This window comes from Typopeltis vanoorti, chromosome 14 (genome assembly GCF_054136105.1).
Source record: "Typopeltis vanoorti isolate ZY-2024b chromosome 14, IOZ_Tvanoo_1.0, whole genome shotgun sequence".
NCBI classification, from domain to species: domain Eukaryota; kingdom Metazoa; phylum Arthropoda; class Arachnida; order Uropygi; family Thelyphonidae; genus Typopeltis; species Typopeltis vanoorti.
This window is the reverse complement of record NC_143562.1, coordinates 26,383,365-26,404,802: the sequence shown is the minus strand read 5'-3', so window position 1 is coordinate 26,404,802 and position 21,438 is coordinate 26,383,365. Positions and strand designations below refer to the sequence as shown.

The window sequence follows — 21,438 nt, the reverse complement described above, 5'->3', positions numbered from 1 at the left end:
GTGTGGCCTCCCTTGTGCCAGTATGAAGTAGAGTGATGTGGGTAAATATCAGAATGGAGAACTTGACAATGAGACTTATTTGTACCTATGATCCCATAGAAGGTTCCTCTGTGGGTTCTGAAAAATTCCTCTACCTCCTCCTTAGTCTACTAAGGAAGAAGTAAAGGAATTTTTCGAGGCATTAGAGAAAGCAGCTGACACAACGAAAAGGAAAAGTTGGTCCTTGTGGGACATGTAAACGACAGAATAGGAAATTATTACTAGATATATAAGAATATGTCGGAAAAATTTGGAAAACAGAGCAAAGCTAATAATAATGATAAATTCCTACTGTATTTCTGTTCAGGATATGGACTGGTTATTATTAACACCATGTTTCAACATAAAATGTGCAGTCATTTGGAGAGAAGATGCAAGATATAAGAAAGGTCTCATTGACTACTGTATGTTATTGTTTATAGTAATATCTTTACTCTGGTTCTAGGCACAAATATATACAGAGGATTTGAAATTGGAAGTGATCACCATTTAGTTTAGATGCTAAAGGATAACATTAGCAGGTCATCTCTGGAACCATCTTATGTTTACTTAGGAATACAATCCATTGGCTTTTCAAACTAAGTCATGTGAGCCAGTTCTTTTTTAACTTAACAGAATAATCATAAAATTCATAATCATAAATAATAAAAAAAAAAACACCTTCAGTAATAGTTCTTTGCATTCCAGGTCTTCCTAAACCAAAAGTCATCATCCTGATTACTGATGAACCTAATATGTATAGAATGTAGAATAGTTTTTATCACTCAGTAAAACCACCACCTTGCTTATAAGAGATATGAAATAGCTTAAAATGTGCCATGTTTGGTACTAGACTAGGTTTCTGGATTCTAACATTTAGCTCATTCTTGCATTAAATGTACTACAGGTTTCTAATTATTTTTTTATTTATTTTATTTTTTTTGTAAGGCTAAGATTGTATTAAAAAGACCTAACTGCGGTCTGATAATAATGAACACAGTATTGTTCTAGAATTAATTCAAAGCCTTTTGACATTAATGATGGCGCAACTCACCGTAAAAATGGAAGTTTTACCTAATTTTAAGGCCTCTTCATTTAATAGCAGAATAAACATAATAATATTTCTAACACAGCAATGTTTGAAATTTTAGTAATCCACTAGGTAATTGTCCATTCCAAGTCAGTTCATGACAAAACAAGTTCTTTTAAATGCTAGTATTAGGATATTGCACACTACTTTGGATGCAAATGAATTATCATCATTCTGATCTCGTGAATGCTTATGGAAAACATACCATTTGTGCATCCACAATTCACTTACTCTGGTTTAGATGCTTAGATGTTGATTATCATTTGTATTGTTGTTTAGTGGAGAAAACATATCTAGGAATAGTAGCTAATTAACTTTATTTAGTTATTAAATTATTAGACCAATATTTCATCTTGTCACTAAGGCATCCTCATGGGCTCAAAGATATATTCTACTTGTATATGCAGACATACCAGAAAAAAAAAAGGCAAAGACTGAGTGCAAAATGTGGGATCTTAAAGCCCTAGCTGGTGCAATGATGGAATCTTGCATCTTCTATTGAAGACCTTGAGATGATCATCTCCCAGATTTTGGATATGGTGATATATCCATATTTACCTAAATTTAGTGAATGTAGTGCTGTGATGAATTACAGGAACAGTCTCTCAGATTTGTATTTGTTTCTGTATAATAGGGAGGTTTTTATTTTTCAATTAGAGCCCTAGTGTTTTCTCTTCCAAGCAACAACACACCTTCACTGACTTGTTCTACTTTATGCTGTTTGATTTTCAGATCTCATGTATGCCAACTAGTGTCTGTTTATCATGAAGCAAATATTCTGTGCTTTGTTACAATGTGCATATACAGTGATCAGCACATACATTGAATGGCAAAAGACATTGATTATACAAACATAAAGCATATTAAAAATCTTAAAGAGCTGGAAAGGACACATCCATCTTTTTACCATACAACATAATTGAAAAATTAAAATAATTAAGTGGAATGTTAAGAAGAAACTTGTCTGTATCTTTATCCTCTAAAGCATGACAAGATTGAATTTGGCCTGAAAATATCCTTTGTTTTATCTAAAATAAGTTATAACTTTACTTTCTTTATTAGTAGAAGGAAAGTACTTATCTTTTTTTTTGTATAAGTTAAAAAATATGTGTACATTTAAATGACTTACCAAAAAAAAGAACCATATTCTCTGTCATTTTCTTCTGCATGTTAAGAAACAATACAGTAGATGCTAAGTAAGATTTTTTTTTTCAGATTTCATTAGAAATTTTATTGTATTCTGTTGAATTCAATAGAATACACTAAAATGTTTTTGAATTTGTCTTTGTTATTATTGTATGGAGGTATGTCCACGAAGTCAGAAAACACGTCATAGGAGACCTGCACTAACCTTTACACATGCAGTACCTATCATACGTTTCCTTAAACTCATTCACTGTAAATGCACACACAGCTATACCTGGCAACCATTCCTGTCATTTGCCATTCTTCAATTAAAAAAAAAAAAAAAAAATCTAGTCTGTACATTTGTACTAACCACATTCTTACACAACTTCTGGAGGGGGGGGGGTGGAGATTCCCTAGTTCTCTCTGTTTATCATTTATTGAACATTTTTTTATAGAATCCCTTTAGCAAATTATAAGTTTGTATCATGTCCCCCTCTTTTCTGCTTAGCAGCCAAACTTTGCAACCCACACACCTTCACTCTATCCTTGGAGTATTCCATAGACCTGTCACCAGCTTGGCTACTTGTCTCTGGATCCTCACCACCACCTCATGATTTCCAAGAAATCCAGGTGACCAAATCTGTGCACAGTAGTCAAAATACAGCTGAATCATAGCATTATGAAGAAGGATAATAACCTCTCTATCTTTTATTGGTTATGTGTGTTTTTCAACACCAAGTAATCCTTTGAGCTGTTTTCCTCTGAACTTCAATTCTTTGTCCATCATTACCTCTAAATCCCTAGCCTCATTGACTTCCTGCAGTACGATACCATCAGTGTGATACATAGTATGTAATCTTTTCAGCTAGAGTGAATAACATTACATTTTACATTAAATTGACAACCATTATTCTTTGTCCATAATTCCAATTTATTTAAATTATCTTGCAGGATATCTGCATCACCTTCACCAATTATTGTTCTCCCCAGTTTTTCATTGACAACACACAACTAAATATCCCTCCTTAAATTATTCCCTATATCATTAACATAAAATTAAAGAGTAGTGGCATTAGTATTGGCTTGCATCCAAAATTACATCTTCCTATACAAACTACATATGGAAACTCTTGATATCCCCAAAGCTTTTGACTGAGTTTGGCACAAAGATCTGTTAAGAAAACTCCCATCATTTGGTCTTCCCTCTGACTTCTGCAGTTGGATAGCCAGCTTTCTGGCTAGATGCTCACTTCAAGTGATGGTGGATGGCTCCTTATCTTCTATCTATACAACTAATGCTGGAACCCGACAAGACTCTGTTCTCTCATCTGCTCCAGCTGCCTGCTGATCCAGTTTTGCTGATGACAGCACATTGCACTCCTCCTTTTCATTTGACCAACCCTACAAAGCAAAATCACAACCTCCAGAATTCTAACTTCTGCTACCTTAAATTCAAAACTTCAAAACATTCATCAATGGGGTTTGGATAACATTATCAGTTTCACTGCTAGAAAAACAGCTCTGCATTATTTCTCACAAAAGGGAATCCTGTTCTTCCAGTCTTAACCTTGACAATACTCAAATCTCTATTCCAGATGAGATTTACCTTCTAGGAATAATTCTAACCTCTAATCTCTCTTGGCACAAACATATCACAAATATTGCCTTCTCTGCATTCAAAAAATTAGGCTATCTCTTTCACTCAAGGTTACTTTAACTCCAGACAGCTCTTAACTCTATATAAATCAAAAATCCACCCAACCATTCACATTGAATACTTCTCTCATATCTGGAATGGTGCCCTAAGAGCTGCCTGAAAATAATGGATTCTATACAGAAAAAGAGCAGTTAGAGTAATTTACTAATACCTCTCTCATCAATATGCTCCATTCACTTTCACACAGACATCCAGTCACAGCCTGCATCTTCTATAAATACTTCTATGGCTGATGTTCACCAGAATTGGCATCAATAATTCTCCCCAACCACTTGCAAATCCATACCCATCCTCTCACAGTTCAACTCCAAACTCACAGAACAAATTTCTTCTCTTTGTTTATACCTTCCACTACTGTCCTCTGAAATAGTATCCCACCACGTGTTTCCCAAGGAATACATTCCACAGCTTTTCAAATCAAATGTGAATAAGTTCCTTATTGTCCATCCATGCTGCTATTGTCCTGTAGGTTGACCAACCGCTTGTGAATGGGTTCTCCATAAAAAAAATTAAAAAAAAAAGTATTAGCTTAAGAGCCTTAAGGCATCCCATTCCACTCTACTCTTATTCTCCTTCACTGTACTACTCTCTGGTATCTGTCTGTCAGCCACCCCATCCACTTTTGTTTGCTTCAGTTTGTGTAATAATTTTATATGTAGTATTCTGTCAAATGCCTTTAAAGTCCAGCAATATCATTTCCCTTATCTTTTTCTGCTGTCACTCTGTTATAAAATGTGAGTAAATCACTATCTGCGGATTTTACCTTTAATCAATATTTCCAGTACTTGAACTATATTGTAGGTGTGAAGTGGCTTGAAAAAAAAGTTCCATATTTGGTATTTAGAGTGAGGTTTCCAGACTATGTAAAAATAAATAAAAAATACAAAAAAATATATACATAAAATTATAAAATAGAAAAAAAATCCTTAACTCACTCACAGTATAAATATACCATAGGTTCACAAAAAACCTTTTGTGGATGGGATCCATAAAAAAAAAAAAGTAGGTCCTGCCTTAGTAATTTACTCACATTGTATAGCAGAGTGATAGGTGAGTTAGCTAGTCTCATATGGAGGTGGCAGGGTTTTTCATCCTGAAAAACAAATGAACCAGCCATAAGAACACATGCAATTAACACATATGTGCTGGCCTCATAACTTGAATTGCTTTGGCCATAAATCCCCAAAACAACCAGTCCTCTTTCCACTCCCTTGCCAGAACTGAGCCTTATATTAAACCACTTCATCAGAAGCAATGTCAATTCTTTTGCAATATCCTCATAGTACAGTGGTTGACATGCCATCCAGTCTACTGCTGTATTCACATCGATGTTTTTCAGTATGCTGAGTACCTCCAGTTGATCTACGTCAGTCTCTGTCACATCAACAACTGCAAAATCTCCACTTGGATGATACACCCATGCAAAGTGATTTGGCAATGACTAAAGTTATCCTTCCATAATCATTCTTTCTCTTACTTGTTATGTAGTGAATAAAAATCTTTCGGATTATTTCGGATTACAGCTAATTTTCTCTCAAAAGATGATTTAGCTTTCCATACCACAATAGTTACCCTTCTTGCCTGCATTTTGCATTATCACGAACATGCTGATCACCTTTTTATTTATATTCCTTCCACAATGCTTTTTTTTGCAGCTCCTGCTTTATATTGCTACTCATTCACTTAACTCCTTCTTGGTTTAGCCTCCTGATCCTGGGAATACAATCGATACTGCTTCCCTGATCACTTCCTGTGCACAGTTAACATTCTTTCCTTGTTCTTAAGCTTTGGCACTGCTCCAAACTGCTTCCTAAGTTTGTCATAATTGTCAGCTTTGTAGTTCCTTATAAACCATTTCTTGATTGAGATTTCCACATGCTTAGTAAACTCCCAGAACAAGACTGCATGGTTACTTTCCTGAAATGGAAGCAGAGTGTCTACCATAGTTATGGATACATCTTCTGATGCTATTATGAGATCCAGATTCTCAAACCACTGGGCTCTCATATGCTGGCAAGCTGTTTCAGGTAATTCTCCCTTAGTAACTATATAAATTCCATTCTCTTTCTTGCCATGTAACCTTTCCTTCCTATGTCTGTATAGCTGAAATCTCTCTAATAATTGCTTGCCCTGCACTCATGCTAATCTGCTGATACACAGCATTGACATCTTACTGTGCACCATCTCCTAGTCTGTGGCAATGAGGGGGATGCATAATTTCTCCTTTATTTACACTGTGGGTGTACGTGTATGCCTGTACACCCACAGTTACCCTTGCATCATGTCATTACCAACCCATTCAGATTTGGAACTTTTGAGACTCCATCATGTCCATCTCTTCTCCTCCACCTCTTCCAATCTACTAGAATCTGCAGTTTCATTCCCCCAATCTCTCTTCATATTCAATATTCTAGAGACTAGAAACCACCTTAGTCAATTATCTCAAGACCCTTTCCAACATATCTTCATCTTTTTGAAATCCACTTGACCAAATCTGTGCACTGTGACTATTCAAAGCCTTATACAATGGAATCATAACATCCTTACTTCTGTATATCAATCTCTTCTGTATTATTGCCATAATCCACCTCACTGCCCTCACAATTTTAGTAAAATGTCAGTGGAATTTTAGATCCCTATTCACCATTATCCCACAGATCCTTATTTCCTCCACCTTCTCTAAGATATCCCCATTAATCTTAAACTCTACATGCCATCTTCCTATAAGTTCTTAGGATATAATTACACTTGTATGTTAATATCAAGAAAGGTTTGAATGGTGATATGCAGTTGTTTTGTTACGTACACATTACATACATACATACATACTTGTAGCATACAAGTTCTTATGAGATTAAAAACCAAACAAACAGAAAACATTGAGATGAAGTAATGATGAACATTGTGTAATTCAAACAAAACAATTGCATATCACCATTCAAATCTTTCTCTATATTAACATACAAGTTCTTATGAGATTAAAAAACAAACAAAAAACATTGAAATGAAGTAATGGTGGACATTGTAATTCAAAAACTTTTACTGTGCCAGTAAAAGTTTTTGGTTTGTAAATCAAAAAGTCTGAACTATGTAAAGAGCACTACATTTGATTGGTTTAAAAAGTTCAATGTCAGTGACATTTCATTATTACAAAGAACATGGGTCCATTGCTCCCTTCAACTAGGCAGTGTCATCTTCATCAGTTTGTCAAGTTCAGAAGAAGCTATTTAAATGCTCTGCATGAATTGACATTAGTATATGCTCAGAATTGTGCCAGTGATTACAGAGAACTGCTCAACAGTCCTTGGGATGAAAGGCATCAAATGATTACCTGCAACGAAAAGTGAGTTTATTTGAACAATCTGAACATATCATGGGAATGATATCACTGCAAATTTTAAGTTTGTTCCAACAATGGCATCATTGCCACCTTCGTATTTTCTCAAGAACTGGACTAAGTGTATGCTATTTTGTATAAACTGTACTGGTCATTTGATTAGATTTCTATTCTGCATTCTTGAAGTTGCAAGGATAAAGAAGTTGCTTTTCAAATTTCTTCAGATACACGTGCTCTTTTTAGATCAAAGGATTAGAAATTCTTGTCTACTAAATATTCACATGTGAACATTTTTTATATTTCATTTCTTTTCATTATACACTGCTGTATTTCATTTGATAAAAGTGTGTATATGTATTTTTTTTCTTGTTTTTCAGAACTCTTTTCACACTTGTCCGTGGAGGTCAAGCATAAAATTTTACTTTCAGTGGCAGGTAAGCCTCTCTCTCTCTCTTTCTGTGTGTGTGAGAGAGAGAGATAGAGAGAATATATATATATAATTTTTTTGTGATTCCTATCCATGAAAAGTGGTAAACCTATAATATGAGGCATGGCCAGAAAGTAAGACCCATTCAGAATTTACTGCTAAAAAAGATATGGGAGAGGGGTTATGCATGCATGTAGCATAGAGCAACTCACTAGCTAGCTGTTGACCATTTTACTTTCATTGCATTTATTGTTTGTGTCTTCTACAAATAATTTATAATGAGTGCTGTGATAAAAAAAAAAAAAAAAATCCTACCACTTCCAAGATTCGTGATGTGACATGGTGTTTGTTGGTGAAAAACGGTAGTGCTGCAGAAATTCATCGACAACTGTGTGAGGTTTACGGGCCTAACATAATGAGGGAGAGTAATGTTAGGCAGTGGTGTTGCTTGTTTAAAGAGGGTGCAACAATGTTCACGATGAAGAGCACGGTGGTCGCCAATTATGGTGACAGACAATTCGAGGAAAGAGTGAACCTGAAAATTCGTGAGAATCATCATTTCACAATTACAGAGTTTTCTTTTGAATTCCTGGAAGTTTCACAACTCACGTCACATTCATGGAATTGTGACAGAAAAGCTGGAGTATAAGAAATTGTGTGCCAGATGGGTCCCAAAAATGCTGAGTGATGCACAAAAACATGATTTTGTGCATCAGTTGATTCCACTCATAGCTGTGCATCACAAAAAGTGATGCACAGCTATGAGTGGAATCAAGTCAAAAAAAGTTTGGAGCATTTCAAAAACAAAGGAGATCAACCTTTTTTCTCATATTGTCACTGGTGACAAAACATGGATTTCATACACAAACGTGTATGAAAACAACAAAACAACAACAACAATCAATGCAGTGCTGCCGTTCACCATCTCCAAAAGCAAAAAAATTTAAACAGGCATCATCTTTCAAAAAAAAAAATAATGGCCACTGTCTTCTGGAAATGAAAAGGGATGTTGGTCATCGATTTTTTTCAGTCAGGAACCACAATTATATGAATGCATATTGTGAAGTGCTGAAGAAAATCAGATGAGCAATTCAGAACAAAAGAAGAGGAATTCTGGCATCAGGGATTGTGCTTTTGCATGACAACATGGAAGTTCAGCTCAGACTGTCCAGAAAATTCAGAAGTTTGAGTGGGAACTTTTTAACCACTCACCCTACAGCTCTTACCTTGCACCCAGTGACTATCTCTTGTTTCTGCATATGAAGTGGCAGCTCCCATCTCAGCTCTTTGAAGAAGATGAGGAATTGAAAAGCAGCCTTACTCAGTGATTGAACTCACTGGCAGCAGATTTTTTTGATGTGAGTACAAAGAAGCTGGTGCCATGAAAATCAGTGACAACTATGTGGAAAAATAAAGTATATATGTAGATATTTTATTTATAGATATAATAAAACTTTTTTTTCTTCTCTACCAGTTTTTTAAATTCTTGACCAGATCTTACTTTCTGAACATGCCATGTACCTTAACACCATGGGTGTGCTAAATTTTTATTATTTACTATTTTTACTTCTTTAGTTACTTCAAACCTCCAGTAAGTGAGACAATCTCATGCTATATATGTAGAAATTCACCCACCTAAAGACAATCACAAACATCCATGGCAAGATTCAAACCATACCACTTGTAGTCTGTTGGTTGGAAAATAGGCACACTAATAAATAGGCACACACTTCTCTATGGAACTGTCTTCCCCAGTGATTACAACCTTCAGATTTAAAAAAAAAAAAAAAATCAAAAAATTCCTCTCTTCTTTCTAACCACTTACTTACACATGGTACTGTCATGTCATAGGTTTTGGTACCTCTCATTTGTAGTCAGATTGGAAAAAAAAAAAAAAAAGCCAGCAGTATAAAAAACTGAACAGCTAAACCATTCATAGACCTGTGTTTTACCTAAAGCATCATTCTTAAAGACTTGCCAAAGCATAACAGTAGTTTCAGCTGCAGGTTTACTCAAAAGAAAAAAATTCATGCACACTCTCTGTTCTTCGTGGTCAGCCATCATAAAATTGCCAAACTTGCTTGTAAGCACTAACAAAAAAAAGCAGCCAGAACAGTGAACCAGTTCACACAAGATGATGGCACTTGCCAGACTGCCGTGGAAAACTACACACTCACGATGCCTAGCAGCATCATTCATAACTAGAAAATGTGTGCCTACCAAGTTCAGATTCCAGTTATTTTTTGGGTTCCCCCCCCCCTCGTATACTCTTGTGTACACTCCTGAATCTTCCTCATCATCATCAAACTCCTGAGTGTATAAGTCTTTTATAAACCATTATGGGCAGTCATTTCATAATATTTCTATGAAACACTATGAATTTCACTCATAGTGTTTCATTTGTTTTTAGTATCCTGCACAACCTTGAGGATTCATATCAGATGATGATATCTTTTTATTTCAAACTTTATCAGCACTCCTTATCCAAATTTGGATTAAGAGTTACATTTAAATTGCAGAATGAAAGAGAAGGCTTCATTTTGGTCTTCATAACTTTGTTGGAGCAAATTTTGGGTTGAAAATAACGAAAACAATAATAATAACAATAAAAAGGTTAATACCAAGACATTCAGTTATCATCACATTTGGCATTTACATTTAATCTTGTTATAGGGAATAATTACAACACATGCACGCTATACAAATTATCAAAAAAGTCATGACTAAAGCCATTAACTCCTTATTATTAAGCCTCTAAATTACAAAATCACATTACAATGTATAATAAAGTTCCACAAAACTATCAACATGGAGATATTAACAAGAGGTTAAAAACTATCATCTGTCTATATAATCCTGCATAACTTCATAATGAAAAATCATTTACTGAATATTTAGATTAAATTCACAGTTAAATATTTTTTTTTCTATGCCATTTGTTGGCCAAATCATTCAATGTAACTTCTGAATTACTTATGTTCTCTGAGTAGAAAAGTGGACATGCAAAACAGAAGAGCACAAAAATAAGGAATTCTGTTTCCTTGTAATTGTATACTATGTTTTCTTAAATTGCAAACAAACAAAATTATGGTACAGTGTGGTGAATTTTCATACTGGTTGGGGGGAGGGGGGGCGTGTCACCTGATTAAACAAGGTGACACTTCCTGCCATTTTCATCAGGGGAGAACCAAAGCAAACAGTGAAAAGTAAGCCTGAAGATCAGAACATCAGTTATCGATGGTAAAGAAGTGAAACGTGCAGAAGAATTAGAAAAGTACTATGTTGACACAATTGATGTTACTAAGATGAAGCAGACTAAAACAGCTGAAATATTGCTAACTAATAACTGTCATCATCATCATGCATATGAAGGATTTAGGCCTAGCATGGCCTTCCGACCTTAGACGTCATTGTTGAATCGTTTAAGAGGATGTCCTGGTTTTCTTTTTCCTAATGGCTTGTACTTTAAGGCTTGTTTTGGTAATCTTTCTATTTTCATTCTTTGAACGTATTCCATCCATTTATGTTTATATTTTTTCTATTACTGATTCTTGGTTTAATTCTTTCATAATTTCTTCATTTCTTTTGTGATCAAATAGAGCATACTTTGCAGTTTTTCTCTAATAACTGTAAGATGTTTTATTAAAACACTTAAGGAATAGAACAACGTAGTTAAGAATATAAATTAAATTAAACTTTAATAAATATTTTCCGATATTTCGGCAATGTCACATTGCCATTTTCTAAAGGAACTTACAAAAAGTTACATGCACGTAGGCACTACAACACAGAAACTGGGAATGATAAGATGAAGCTATTGTTCTCCTAACAGTGCTGATGGTGCCCTCTAGTGGGCTAAGTAGGTGTTCTTGGCCGTTGGGCTGAAGGTCTGCAGATGTAGGCCTCCCAAATTTGAGGCAGTCGCATACACCCAAATTTGTTGAGGTTTGGAGAATTTCTCAGGGCTGAGGCTGATTCCATAAAGAGTCTTTCAAATTTGTATTTGCTACGGTGTATCACTGTAGCTTTCTTCCACCGTATTCTGTGGCATGTATCCAGAGCATGGTCCGCAAGCCCAGAGTGACTCTATTTGTGAAAACGGATGTAGTCCTTGTGTTCCGAAATTCTGATATTCGCTGTCCTGCCTGTTTGGCCAAAGTAAGACAGTTTACAACTGCAAGTGACTTGGTAAACACCAGGTAGGTCTAGGGGAAGTGGTTAATCCTTAGGGGAGCGGATAAGGGATGCCAATTTTCTGTAAGGTTTATAACAGGAGGTCAGGTTATGTTTTTTTAAGATTTTGGTAATGTTTTCTGAGGCACCTCGGAAAAGATTCCTTAGAAAATGGCAATGTGACATTGCCGAAATATCGGAAAATATTTATTAAAGTTTAATTTAATTTATATTCTTAACTACATTGTTCTATTCCTTAAGTGTTTTAATAATGCATAACCAACGTATAAGCCTGTCTACGAGAATCAACATCATCCACGGAGATACAATCGCACGGAAGGCCCGCCAATACGGTAAATTGAAATTGAAGCTCTCTAGACAATTAAATCGTCTAGTGTTCCTGAAATGCTGCCGGGATAATAAAGTAATCCCAAACTGTGTGAAATTTAAGCACCGGTTTGTGTCACAAAAAGCTCTCCGAATATATAACCGCGCTAGCTACGCGAACAAATCACCGCCACGCGGTCGCTCTTAGCTGACATTAACGAAGCTATTCGTGCCGTCAGAGATGAACTTTCACGCACTTTGAACCACGAACTTTGGTCGATTTTACATGACGTCTCATGTAGCACTGCCGAAAAAGAATTTAAAAAAATATGAGGCCGACAGATGAAAAAGTTCGAAAAATTAAAAATGAACTCTACCGTCTTTCCAAAACCTGTTACCAACATGGTAATCAACCTTTCTTCAGTCACCCTAAAGCCTGAAGCACTCAACGCGCTGGCACGTGGACACAACTTCGCCATTGCTCCCAATAAAATGCCTAGTGAGGATATTATGATCCAGATCAAGCGTGGAATCCGCCACCTTCCACATCAAGTCGCCAACAGTGTAAGACTGGATGTAGCCTGTGTCCTTTCCAAAGCAAGACCACCAAAAACCAACATATCAAACAAGGAATATAAAGCTCTACAGGAAATGAAAAATAATAAAGAATTAGTTATCACCAAAGCGGATAAGGGAAATGCAACTGTATTACTTAACCAAAAGGACTACACAGGTAAGCTGAATGCTCTTCTATTAGATCGGGCCACTTACCTCCCTATCAATTACAATCCCACCAACTCTCAAATTAGAAAACTTCACAGGCTCCTTAAGAGAGTCACTTCTTGGCCTGTAAAAGTTACCAACAGATTAAAGCTGTTTAACTCTATACCCCCCCCCATATTTACGGACTCCCAAAAATACACAAAGAAAACGTGCCATTACGTCCCATAGTGGATGGCATTGATTCCCCCACATACAAATTAGCTAAACATTTGGCCAAAGAGCTCACACACTATACTGGCAACACACCATCACACATAAAAAACTCAGCCCATTTCAAAGCCAGCATAGAAAACCTTACACTCCAACATACTGACATAATGGTCAGCTTTGATGTGTCCGCTTTATTTACAAATGTCCCACTCAAGGAAACTTTAGAGCTAATCCAAGCTAAATTTTCTCCTGACATCTCAGCCTTATTTCAGTTCACAATGAACTCAGGCTATTTCGTTTGGCAGGGAAAATTCTACAAACAAATAGAGGGGACAGCCATGGGTTCACCACTCTCCCCACCCTTGGCCAATTTCTTTATGGAGACCTTTGAAGAAAAAGCCTTAGCCTCTGCCCCACAAAAACCAACCATATGGCTTCGCTACGTTGATGATGTGTTCGCTATTTGGCCACATGGCTCTGAAACACCTCTCTTCTTCTTAACACACTTAAACAACCAACACCCCAGAATCAAATTCACTCTGGAAAAAGAGAAAAACAACAGCCTCCCTTTCCTAGACACACTAGTCACCCGCCAGCCTAATGGAACCTTAGTTTTCTCAGTTTACAGAAAACCCACCCATACAGGCAGATACATTCACCAACAATCCCCCCCCCTCACAACAATATGGAGTAGTGAAAACACTATACAACAGGGCTAAACTAATCTGTTCAAACGACTTGGCCCTAAACACTGAACTAAATCACATCCTCAACCCTTTCTCAGCCAATGGCTACCCCCCCAAAAAATATTAGAACCTACAAACCACAGATCCCCTCCCTCCCCCCCACAACAAGGATTACTCTAAATCCATCACCATTCCCTACATCCGAGGCACCTCGGAAAAGATTACCAAAATCTTAAAAAAACATAACCTGACCTCCTGTTACAAACCTTACAGAAAATTGGCATCCCTTATCTGCTCCACTAAAGACCAACCACTTCCCCTAGACCTACCTGGTGTTTACCAGGTCCCTTGCAGTTGTAAACTGTCTTACTTTGGCCAAACAGGCAGGATAGTGAATATCAGAATTTCGGAACACAAGGACTACATCCGTTTTCACAAATACAGTCATTCTGGGCTTGCGGACCATGCTCTGGATACACACCACAGAATACGGTGGAAGAAAGCTACAGTGATACACTGTAGCAAATACAAATTTGAAAGACTCTTTATGGAATCAGCCTCAGCCCTGAGAAATTCTCCAAACCTCAACAAATTTGGGAGGCCTACATCTGCAGACCTTCAGCCCAACGGCCAAGAACACCTACTTAGCCCGCTAGAGGGCACCATCAGGACTGTTAGGAGAACAATAGCTTCATCTTATCATTCCCAGTTTCTGTGTTGTAGTGCCTACGTGCATGTAACTTTTTGTAAGTTCCTATAGAAAATGGCAATGTGACATTGCCGAAATATCGGAAAATTTTATTAAAGTTTAATTTAATTTATATTCTTAACTACGTTGTTCTATTCCTTAAGTGTTTTAATAATGCATAACCAACGTATAAGCCTGTCTACGAGAACTGTAAGATGTTATATTCAGGGAGTAGTGTTCATAGAAAGGAAGGATAGTTATAGTATTTAACACTAAACTTGCAGATAAATTCCTTGAGTGCATGGCAGTTTCAAGTAGAATAATGTGAGCAAACATTAAAATTGGACAACCAGAGGAACTTATTAGTTCCTCTGGTTGTCAGAAGGCATTAGGAGGAAGTGATAGAAAATATTTATTAGCTCGTCTTTCTTTCTAGGCTCAATGACCAGTCATGGCCAAGTAACTTGTAAGTTACTTGAATGTGTAATATCATAAGCAGCATAAGACTTCTAGAAGAAGTCTTATACTGCTTGTGATAGGGCAGTTGATATTATCTGCTTGTCTGCTATGGCTGTAAATCGAGTGTGTTCTTCTGGCTACTGTTGGTTTAGTCTTTCATCCAACCTTATATTTGCTAGTTGTTGGTTGACCCTACATTCAAACATAAAGATAATTTTTATTATACTGTGCCACTCTATGTTTGAAATCACACAATTATTGTGAAGGAGTCAAGCATCAAATAGCACAACAGCAGTGTCAACTTACTACAGGCCGAAATTTTCTTACTTATACATAGGGTTTCCCACAAGATACGCATTTTAATGAGCGGTGCAATGAAACTGAAATTAGGCAAGCACAAGAATCAAGTTAAACAAGATATTTAATTCTCTCACAAAATTGTTTTTACATAAGAAACAAGAACTCTATTAAGATTAGTACAATTAGAAAATAATTTATGCATTCTATAAAGTATTTAGATTCTACTCTGCTGAGTGCATCATTTACTGCTAGAACATATATATAAGGCTTTCACAATTCTCATCTGTTAGGATTTCAACTTAGTTTCACCTTAAACAACAACAATATTCAACAAAACACTTAAAAAGTAATTCTTTTTAGTCTCATAGAATAATCACAAACTTCAATTTTATCAAACACTTAGCTGGCATCATCATCAGTATCTATCAGAGGATTAAAATAGTTCTTAAAAGGCTCAGTCTTGCATTTACATATACATTGTGAGATAACATTCAAACACAAACTAATTCTTCAATGAAGTTTCTCACATTAGTTTCGCAAGGAAAATGTTTTATAATATCACTCATTCAAGCTTGACTAGCTGGCTCCAGTAGCAAGAAATTTGACCAAGTTCTCCGGACAAAAGTCTATCACACTGTCACTCATTAGATATAGAATAGATATTCTTACTGGTATGATCATCATAGCTTGCACATTATGGAAAACTCTCACAACACTTCTAGGCACTCGATAATCTTCCACTATAGGCAACACAAAACTTATAGTATCCCTGAGTTCAATAACTTATTTGTTAAGACTGGAAAATGTATTTTCTTGCTTGTAATAACTTATCTTATGATAAATCTCAATCATATTATTATCCTTTCACTCTCGAGTAAATTCCTTTACAAGGTGACAGGAAACTATAAATAAATATGAGTTCGAAGTAAGATTCATTAAAATCAGAACAAGTTTCCAAATCTTTGTTACATCATACGATCCAAGGTTAGATCACATCTCATGGCCTTCCCACACTCTCTCCAATTTCCTTCTGGTTCCTTCTTCCTATATCTCATGAATCCTCTCTCTCTTTCTCGCCCAAACTTGTTTTTCTCCGCTCTTTTAGTTTACAATGAAATTCCCACGTGATCGTTGTACAGTTCCCAATGCTAAGGCACGCACTATCTCAAAATAACATAGTTTTCTGACAGCAGCCAATCAAATCACATTAGCAGAGTCACTTAGAAATACTTTCACTTTCAGCAACAACAAATAAAATGCATATATTACAGTTCGCTTAGGATACATTTACAAGTTAATATAAAGAATTTATATAACATAAATAACTAAAAAAAATTACAATTATTATTTCAATGAACAAAAAACAGATAAGTGTTTAAATTACAATTTATTTAGGAGCAAACTTAGCTCAGGAAATACAATTCATGTTAAATCATGAATGAAGTATTAATAATCATAAAATTCTTCATTCACAATTTAACACTAGTTTGCCTCTTTTGTGGGATCAAAAACTTGAGTTTGTGGGAGGGGAAACTCCTGCCATTCCAACTAACTCCCCTTTAACTGAAAAGCCCTGATAAAAGATTCTTAACACCCTAAATGGGATTTGAACCCAGGTCTTTCCAACCAAAGGGTGTTACGAATACTGAATGACTATGACTCTTAAAAATATTCAAGAGGAATGTAATTAGAAGTATGTATTAATTTCAGGTTTCTGATGGTGAAGCTCATTAGAAACCTGAAATGTGAAAAGGCAAACTGGAATAGATACTACTCAACCAAAAATGATTAAATTTGGAGGAATAAAATTTTTACAATGGCTACACTGCATAATTCTGAAGACCTTGTCAGGTCAAATTCCAAATCATTGGAGTAGAGCTTTCATAGTCCCCATCTAAGAGAGAGTGTTCAGTCTAAATAGGTGTTCTCAATATCAGATTTTCATTTTAGGACAAATATTTGAGAAATCACAGGAAACATAATAGGGATTAATATTTAAGTTTTATAGATCTTGAAAAGGCATGTGAGAGAATGGCTGTTAAAAAAAAAAAACTGTAGTTATATGGTGTAAATAGGACATTGTACAGAGTGATATATATAGGTTATATTTAAATTGTAAATCAGCTGCTAGAATTGAAGGCAGTATAAGAAAATGATTTGATGTAAATGTAGTGTAAGACAAGGTTTCGTGCTTTACATTCAGTGTATGATAAGGTGGCATGTTATCTCCACTCTTATTCATTACCTATACGTACCACATTCTGAAGGAAAGTGACATTAAATCTGATATCAGAATTAGAAATACTTGACTCTGCACTTTACTTTATGCTGATGATGCTGTTACTCCTCAGTCGATCCAGTACAGGTCTTCAGAACTTTTTAATTAAATCAAATGACTGTTATTACATATTTGGTATTAAAATCAACAGTGAAATGAAAACTATGAAAGTAGGCAAGAATATGTAAAACATCAGTGGATGTTTTTCTGTAGGTTCTCAGTTGAGAACCTACAAAAAAAGTAAAATACTTCAGCTGTTTAGGTTCAACTTTTATTGAAGATGACAATAAACTGAATTTAGAAATAGATAGTAGAATAAAGAAAACTGGTATGGTGGAGAGCCAGATGAATACAGTTATATAAAATAAGAGAGAAAATTAGCTAAAACACTAAACTAGTAGTATATGACAGTGAAACTAGTTTTAATCTAAGGATCTGAGAGTTAGGTTAAAAATGATCAAAGACTACAGACCACAGATATGAGAATTCTGATGAAAAGAGGGTGAAGAGATGACATCACTTGCAGAATTATATTATAAAAGAAGATATTAGAAAGGTACTTAATATAATTAGAATTGAAGAATACGTGAGCAGAGCTAATCTAAGAGAGAATGAGAGAGAGGAAGCTAATTAATCAGAATGAGAGAGGAAGATTAGTAAAATACTTTCCTCTTCCATTCTGGCAGAAAACACACCTAGAGGACAAGCAAGATCTGTTGGAGATCTGACAAATAACTGATTAGTTTGGGAGCAAGCTCATCAATAAGAAGTTAATAATAGTTTAAACTTAATAATGTCAGTACTGTCATATTATTCTATATACTCTTTGAGGATATATATCAGGAATTTGGTGATAGTTTACAGAAACAAATAATTATAGACGAACTTACTAAGTCCAGTAATTCCTTTCAAGTAGAATGCATAGTATGGTTTTCTTCCATAGGGAACTTTTATTATAAATGGTCACTAACTGGCTTAACTCAAACTGAATTTCAAGTAATGCACCTAACAAGACAAACAATGCTGTATTTATTACATTTGATACCACACACACACACACACACACACACACACACACACACACACACACACACACACACACACACACACACACACACACACAAGGAATTGAGAATGAACAACAATCCCTGACAAGGAGAATATTTTGCTACTTATTTAAATAGAATAAACAATCAGTTTAATAATCTGTCTTACTGCATTCATATAACTGATATTGAGTTCACCTGCTTATTTTGCTATACAAAGATCTTTTATTCAAGTATAATCTTGCATGTAAAGTATCTTCATAACTAGAACTTTCTACAACTATCCTCATCTCTTATTTGGTAAGAGCACTGATATGTTAGGAGAAAGGTTGAGACTAGTATTTTAGTGAGTAAAATCAATAATTTGATTTAAATCATTGCTATTAGTAAATTACTCAGAATTTCTTTTATTTTTCTCTCAAATATTTAAACTATTGATAAATGTTTCTACAATGCATCTTTACATAATAACATTTATAGATAATAATTTTTGCTTTCAAAATTCTTTCATAGACAGTAGTGATAATACAATGGAACATTGTCGGCTAATGTTACTTATGTTGCAGAAGTTTCCTGAGAAGATAATGGAACATGGTGTAAGTTTCTTTCTAATAAATTATCAAAGCCATATATTTGCATTTTTGAAAGTTTTTTTTATCTACTCTTCTTCTTTCTGACAGAAAAAAAGCAGATAAAACATTAATTAAAATTATAATAACGGAATTAACTCACGTAAAATATTATTTATTAGTAGAATTTTCACCTCAGTATCACAGGTGTCTTCAGTATATGTATAAAGCTAATTAAACAATAACTGACAATTCCAAAAGGCGCCACCTAAGTAGCTAATGTAAGATAACTAAAAAAAAGGTCAATAAATTTTCTTATTTTTTAAAAAAAAATAAATAAATTATATACACACACACAAAATTAAAAAAATTAGGAAAGATTAGCTGATTTATAAAATACTATAAAATACTATCTTTCACAAAGGGGATAGATGTAGACCATCGGATCTGTTTAAGTTAGGAGAGTGAAGTAAAGTTTCACATGTTTCTTTATAAAGCTGTTCCATGAGGAACTGACTTTTGTGAAGGACTCTTGTCTTGTTCCAATGAACTCTATGTCTGGTGTTGATAGCATGTTCTGCAAGTCCAGACTGTTCAGGTTCAAGGCTGTTCTTCTAGCCGAATAGAGGCAGATCTTCCTGTTTGTCTGAAATAAGATAACCCACAAGAGCAAAGAATCTGCTAGACACTTGGATAACTGAGATGTGGAAGCTTTTCCTTTGGAGAAGTGAGAAAGGTGGAGATTTTTCTGATTGGTCAAAAGGCAACAAAAATATTTAGTGGTTTTAAAACTTTTGCTATGTGTTCACTAATGCCTTGCATATAAGGGATAGGAATACGCGTTATTTCTTCTGTATTTGAAGAGGAAGATATATCAAAACTGATGAAGGAATTCTTATATCCATTAAATAAAAAGGAAGATTCTTTCTGCAATAGATCGTCTGAAGAACAAAAGGAATGGGCCCAATGAACCAGTGTTTTTAATAGTTCTTGCCTTTTGACTGGGATGTAATGGCCTGTATGAGTCTTCTTCCTATAGAGTGAGAAATGTAGGTTGCCATCTGGTTGGCGAAGAATTAAAATAATAATTGTACTTCTAGGGTGAACTGGATCCTTGGATGAATAAAATAAAATTAGTTTAATCCTTTATCCAAGTGTGAGCAAACAAAGTTTGCGCCTGAAAGTATCTTCAGGACTGGGGTAAGGTGGTACAACACCAGGGCAACTCGTTGCAAAGGTGGAGCAAGCTACCAACACTCCTATCTCAGTATCTCCTATAATGCAAAACACATCTCCTTGCGGATATGTCTAATGTTATGCATTAAGAGAAGGGCCACTACCCAGACTAGTTTCGACCTTTATTGAGGTCTCTTCAGTGGGAGCCAGGCCCAAGTGGAGATACCAGGCAGAAGCATTAGCAGGTCATCTCTACCTATAGGTAGAGATGAGTTGCTCTGGGTAGTGGCCCTTCCCTTAATGCATAACATTAGACATATCTGCAAGGAGATGTGGTTTGCATTATAGGAGATACTGAGATAGGAGCGTTGGTAGCTTGCTCCACCTTTGCAACGAGTTGTCCTGGTGTTGTACCACCTTACCCCAGTCCTGAAGATACTTTCAGGTGCAAACTTCGTTTGCTCACACTTGGATAAAGGATTAAACTAATTAGTTTAATCTAATTAATCTAACTAATTAAACATTATACTCTAACCAAGTGAAAAACAAACTTTCAACACCTTGGATGAAGTGCATTTAATTTAGAGAGAAACTGTTGTAGTTTATCAGAAGAGCCATTCCAGATAGTAAAAATGTCATCTATATATTTGAACCAATGAGTAGGTCTAGGAGAAATGTTGTCAAAAATACATTGTTAAAAGTGTTCCATAAAGAAATGGCAATAGCAGGAGAAATAGAATTGCAATCCTATTATGATATTCCAATAGAACTACTTAAAGAAGGGGGGGGGGAACCTATTGTTAGTACACTCCACAAAATTTGCCAACATGTGTGGAACACTGAGATCTGGCTAAAAGACTGGTTCACAGTTATCCTTATTCCCTTTCCAAAAAAAAGGAAGCAGAAAGTGCAATAATTTTAGGACATTTAGCCTCATCAACCACCCATGCAAACTATTTTTTGACATCTTACACTGACGTATTGAAGCAAAAATGGAATTCAAGTTTTCAGACTTCCAGGCTGGATTTAGAAAGAACAGGAGTACAATTGACCATATATTTACTCTCCATATCATTGACAAAAAAT

At 35.4% G+C, this 21,438-nt stretch overlaps 1 protein-coding gene across 1 annotated transcript in view; it reads left to right on the top strand.

Moving 5' to 3' along the window:
* The window catches only part of IntS10 (integrator complex subunit 10), a 212,196-nt gene that overhangs the window by 31,094 nt on the left and 159,664 nt on the right, over window positions 1-21,438 (top strand). Inside the window, exons 4-5 of the mRNA XM_090403768.1 lie at window positions 7,668-7,724; window positions 19,121-19,203. Coding sequence (XP_090259894.1) covers window positions 7,668-7,724; window positions 19,121-19,203 — 140 coding nt within the window. The remainder of the gene's footprint in view (window positions 1-7,667; window positions 7,725-19,120; window positions 19,204-21,438) is intronic.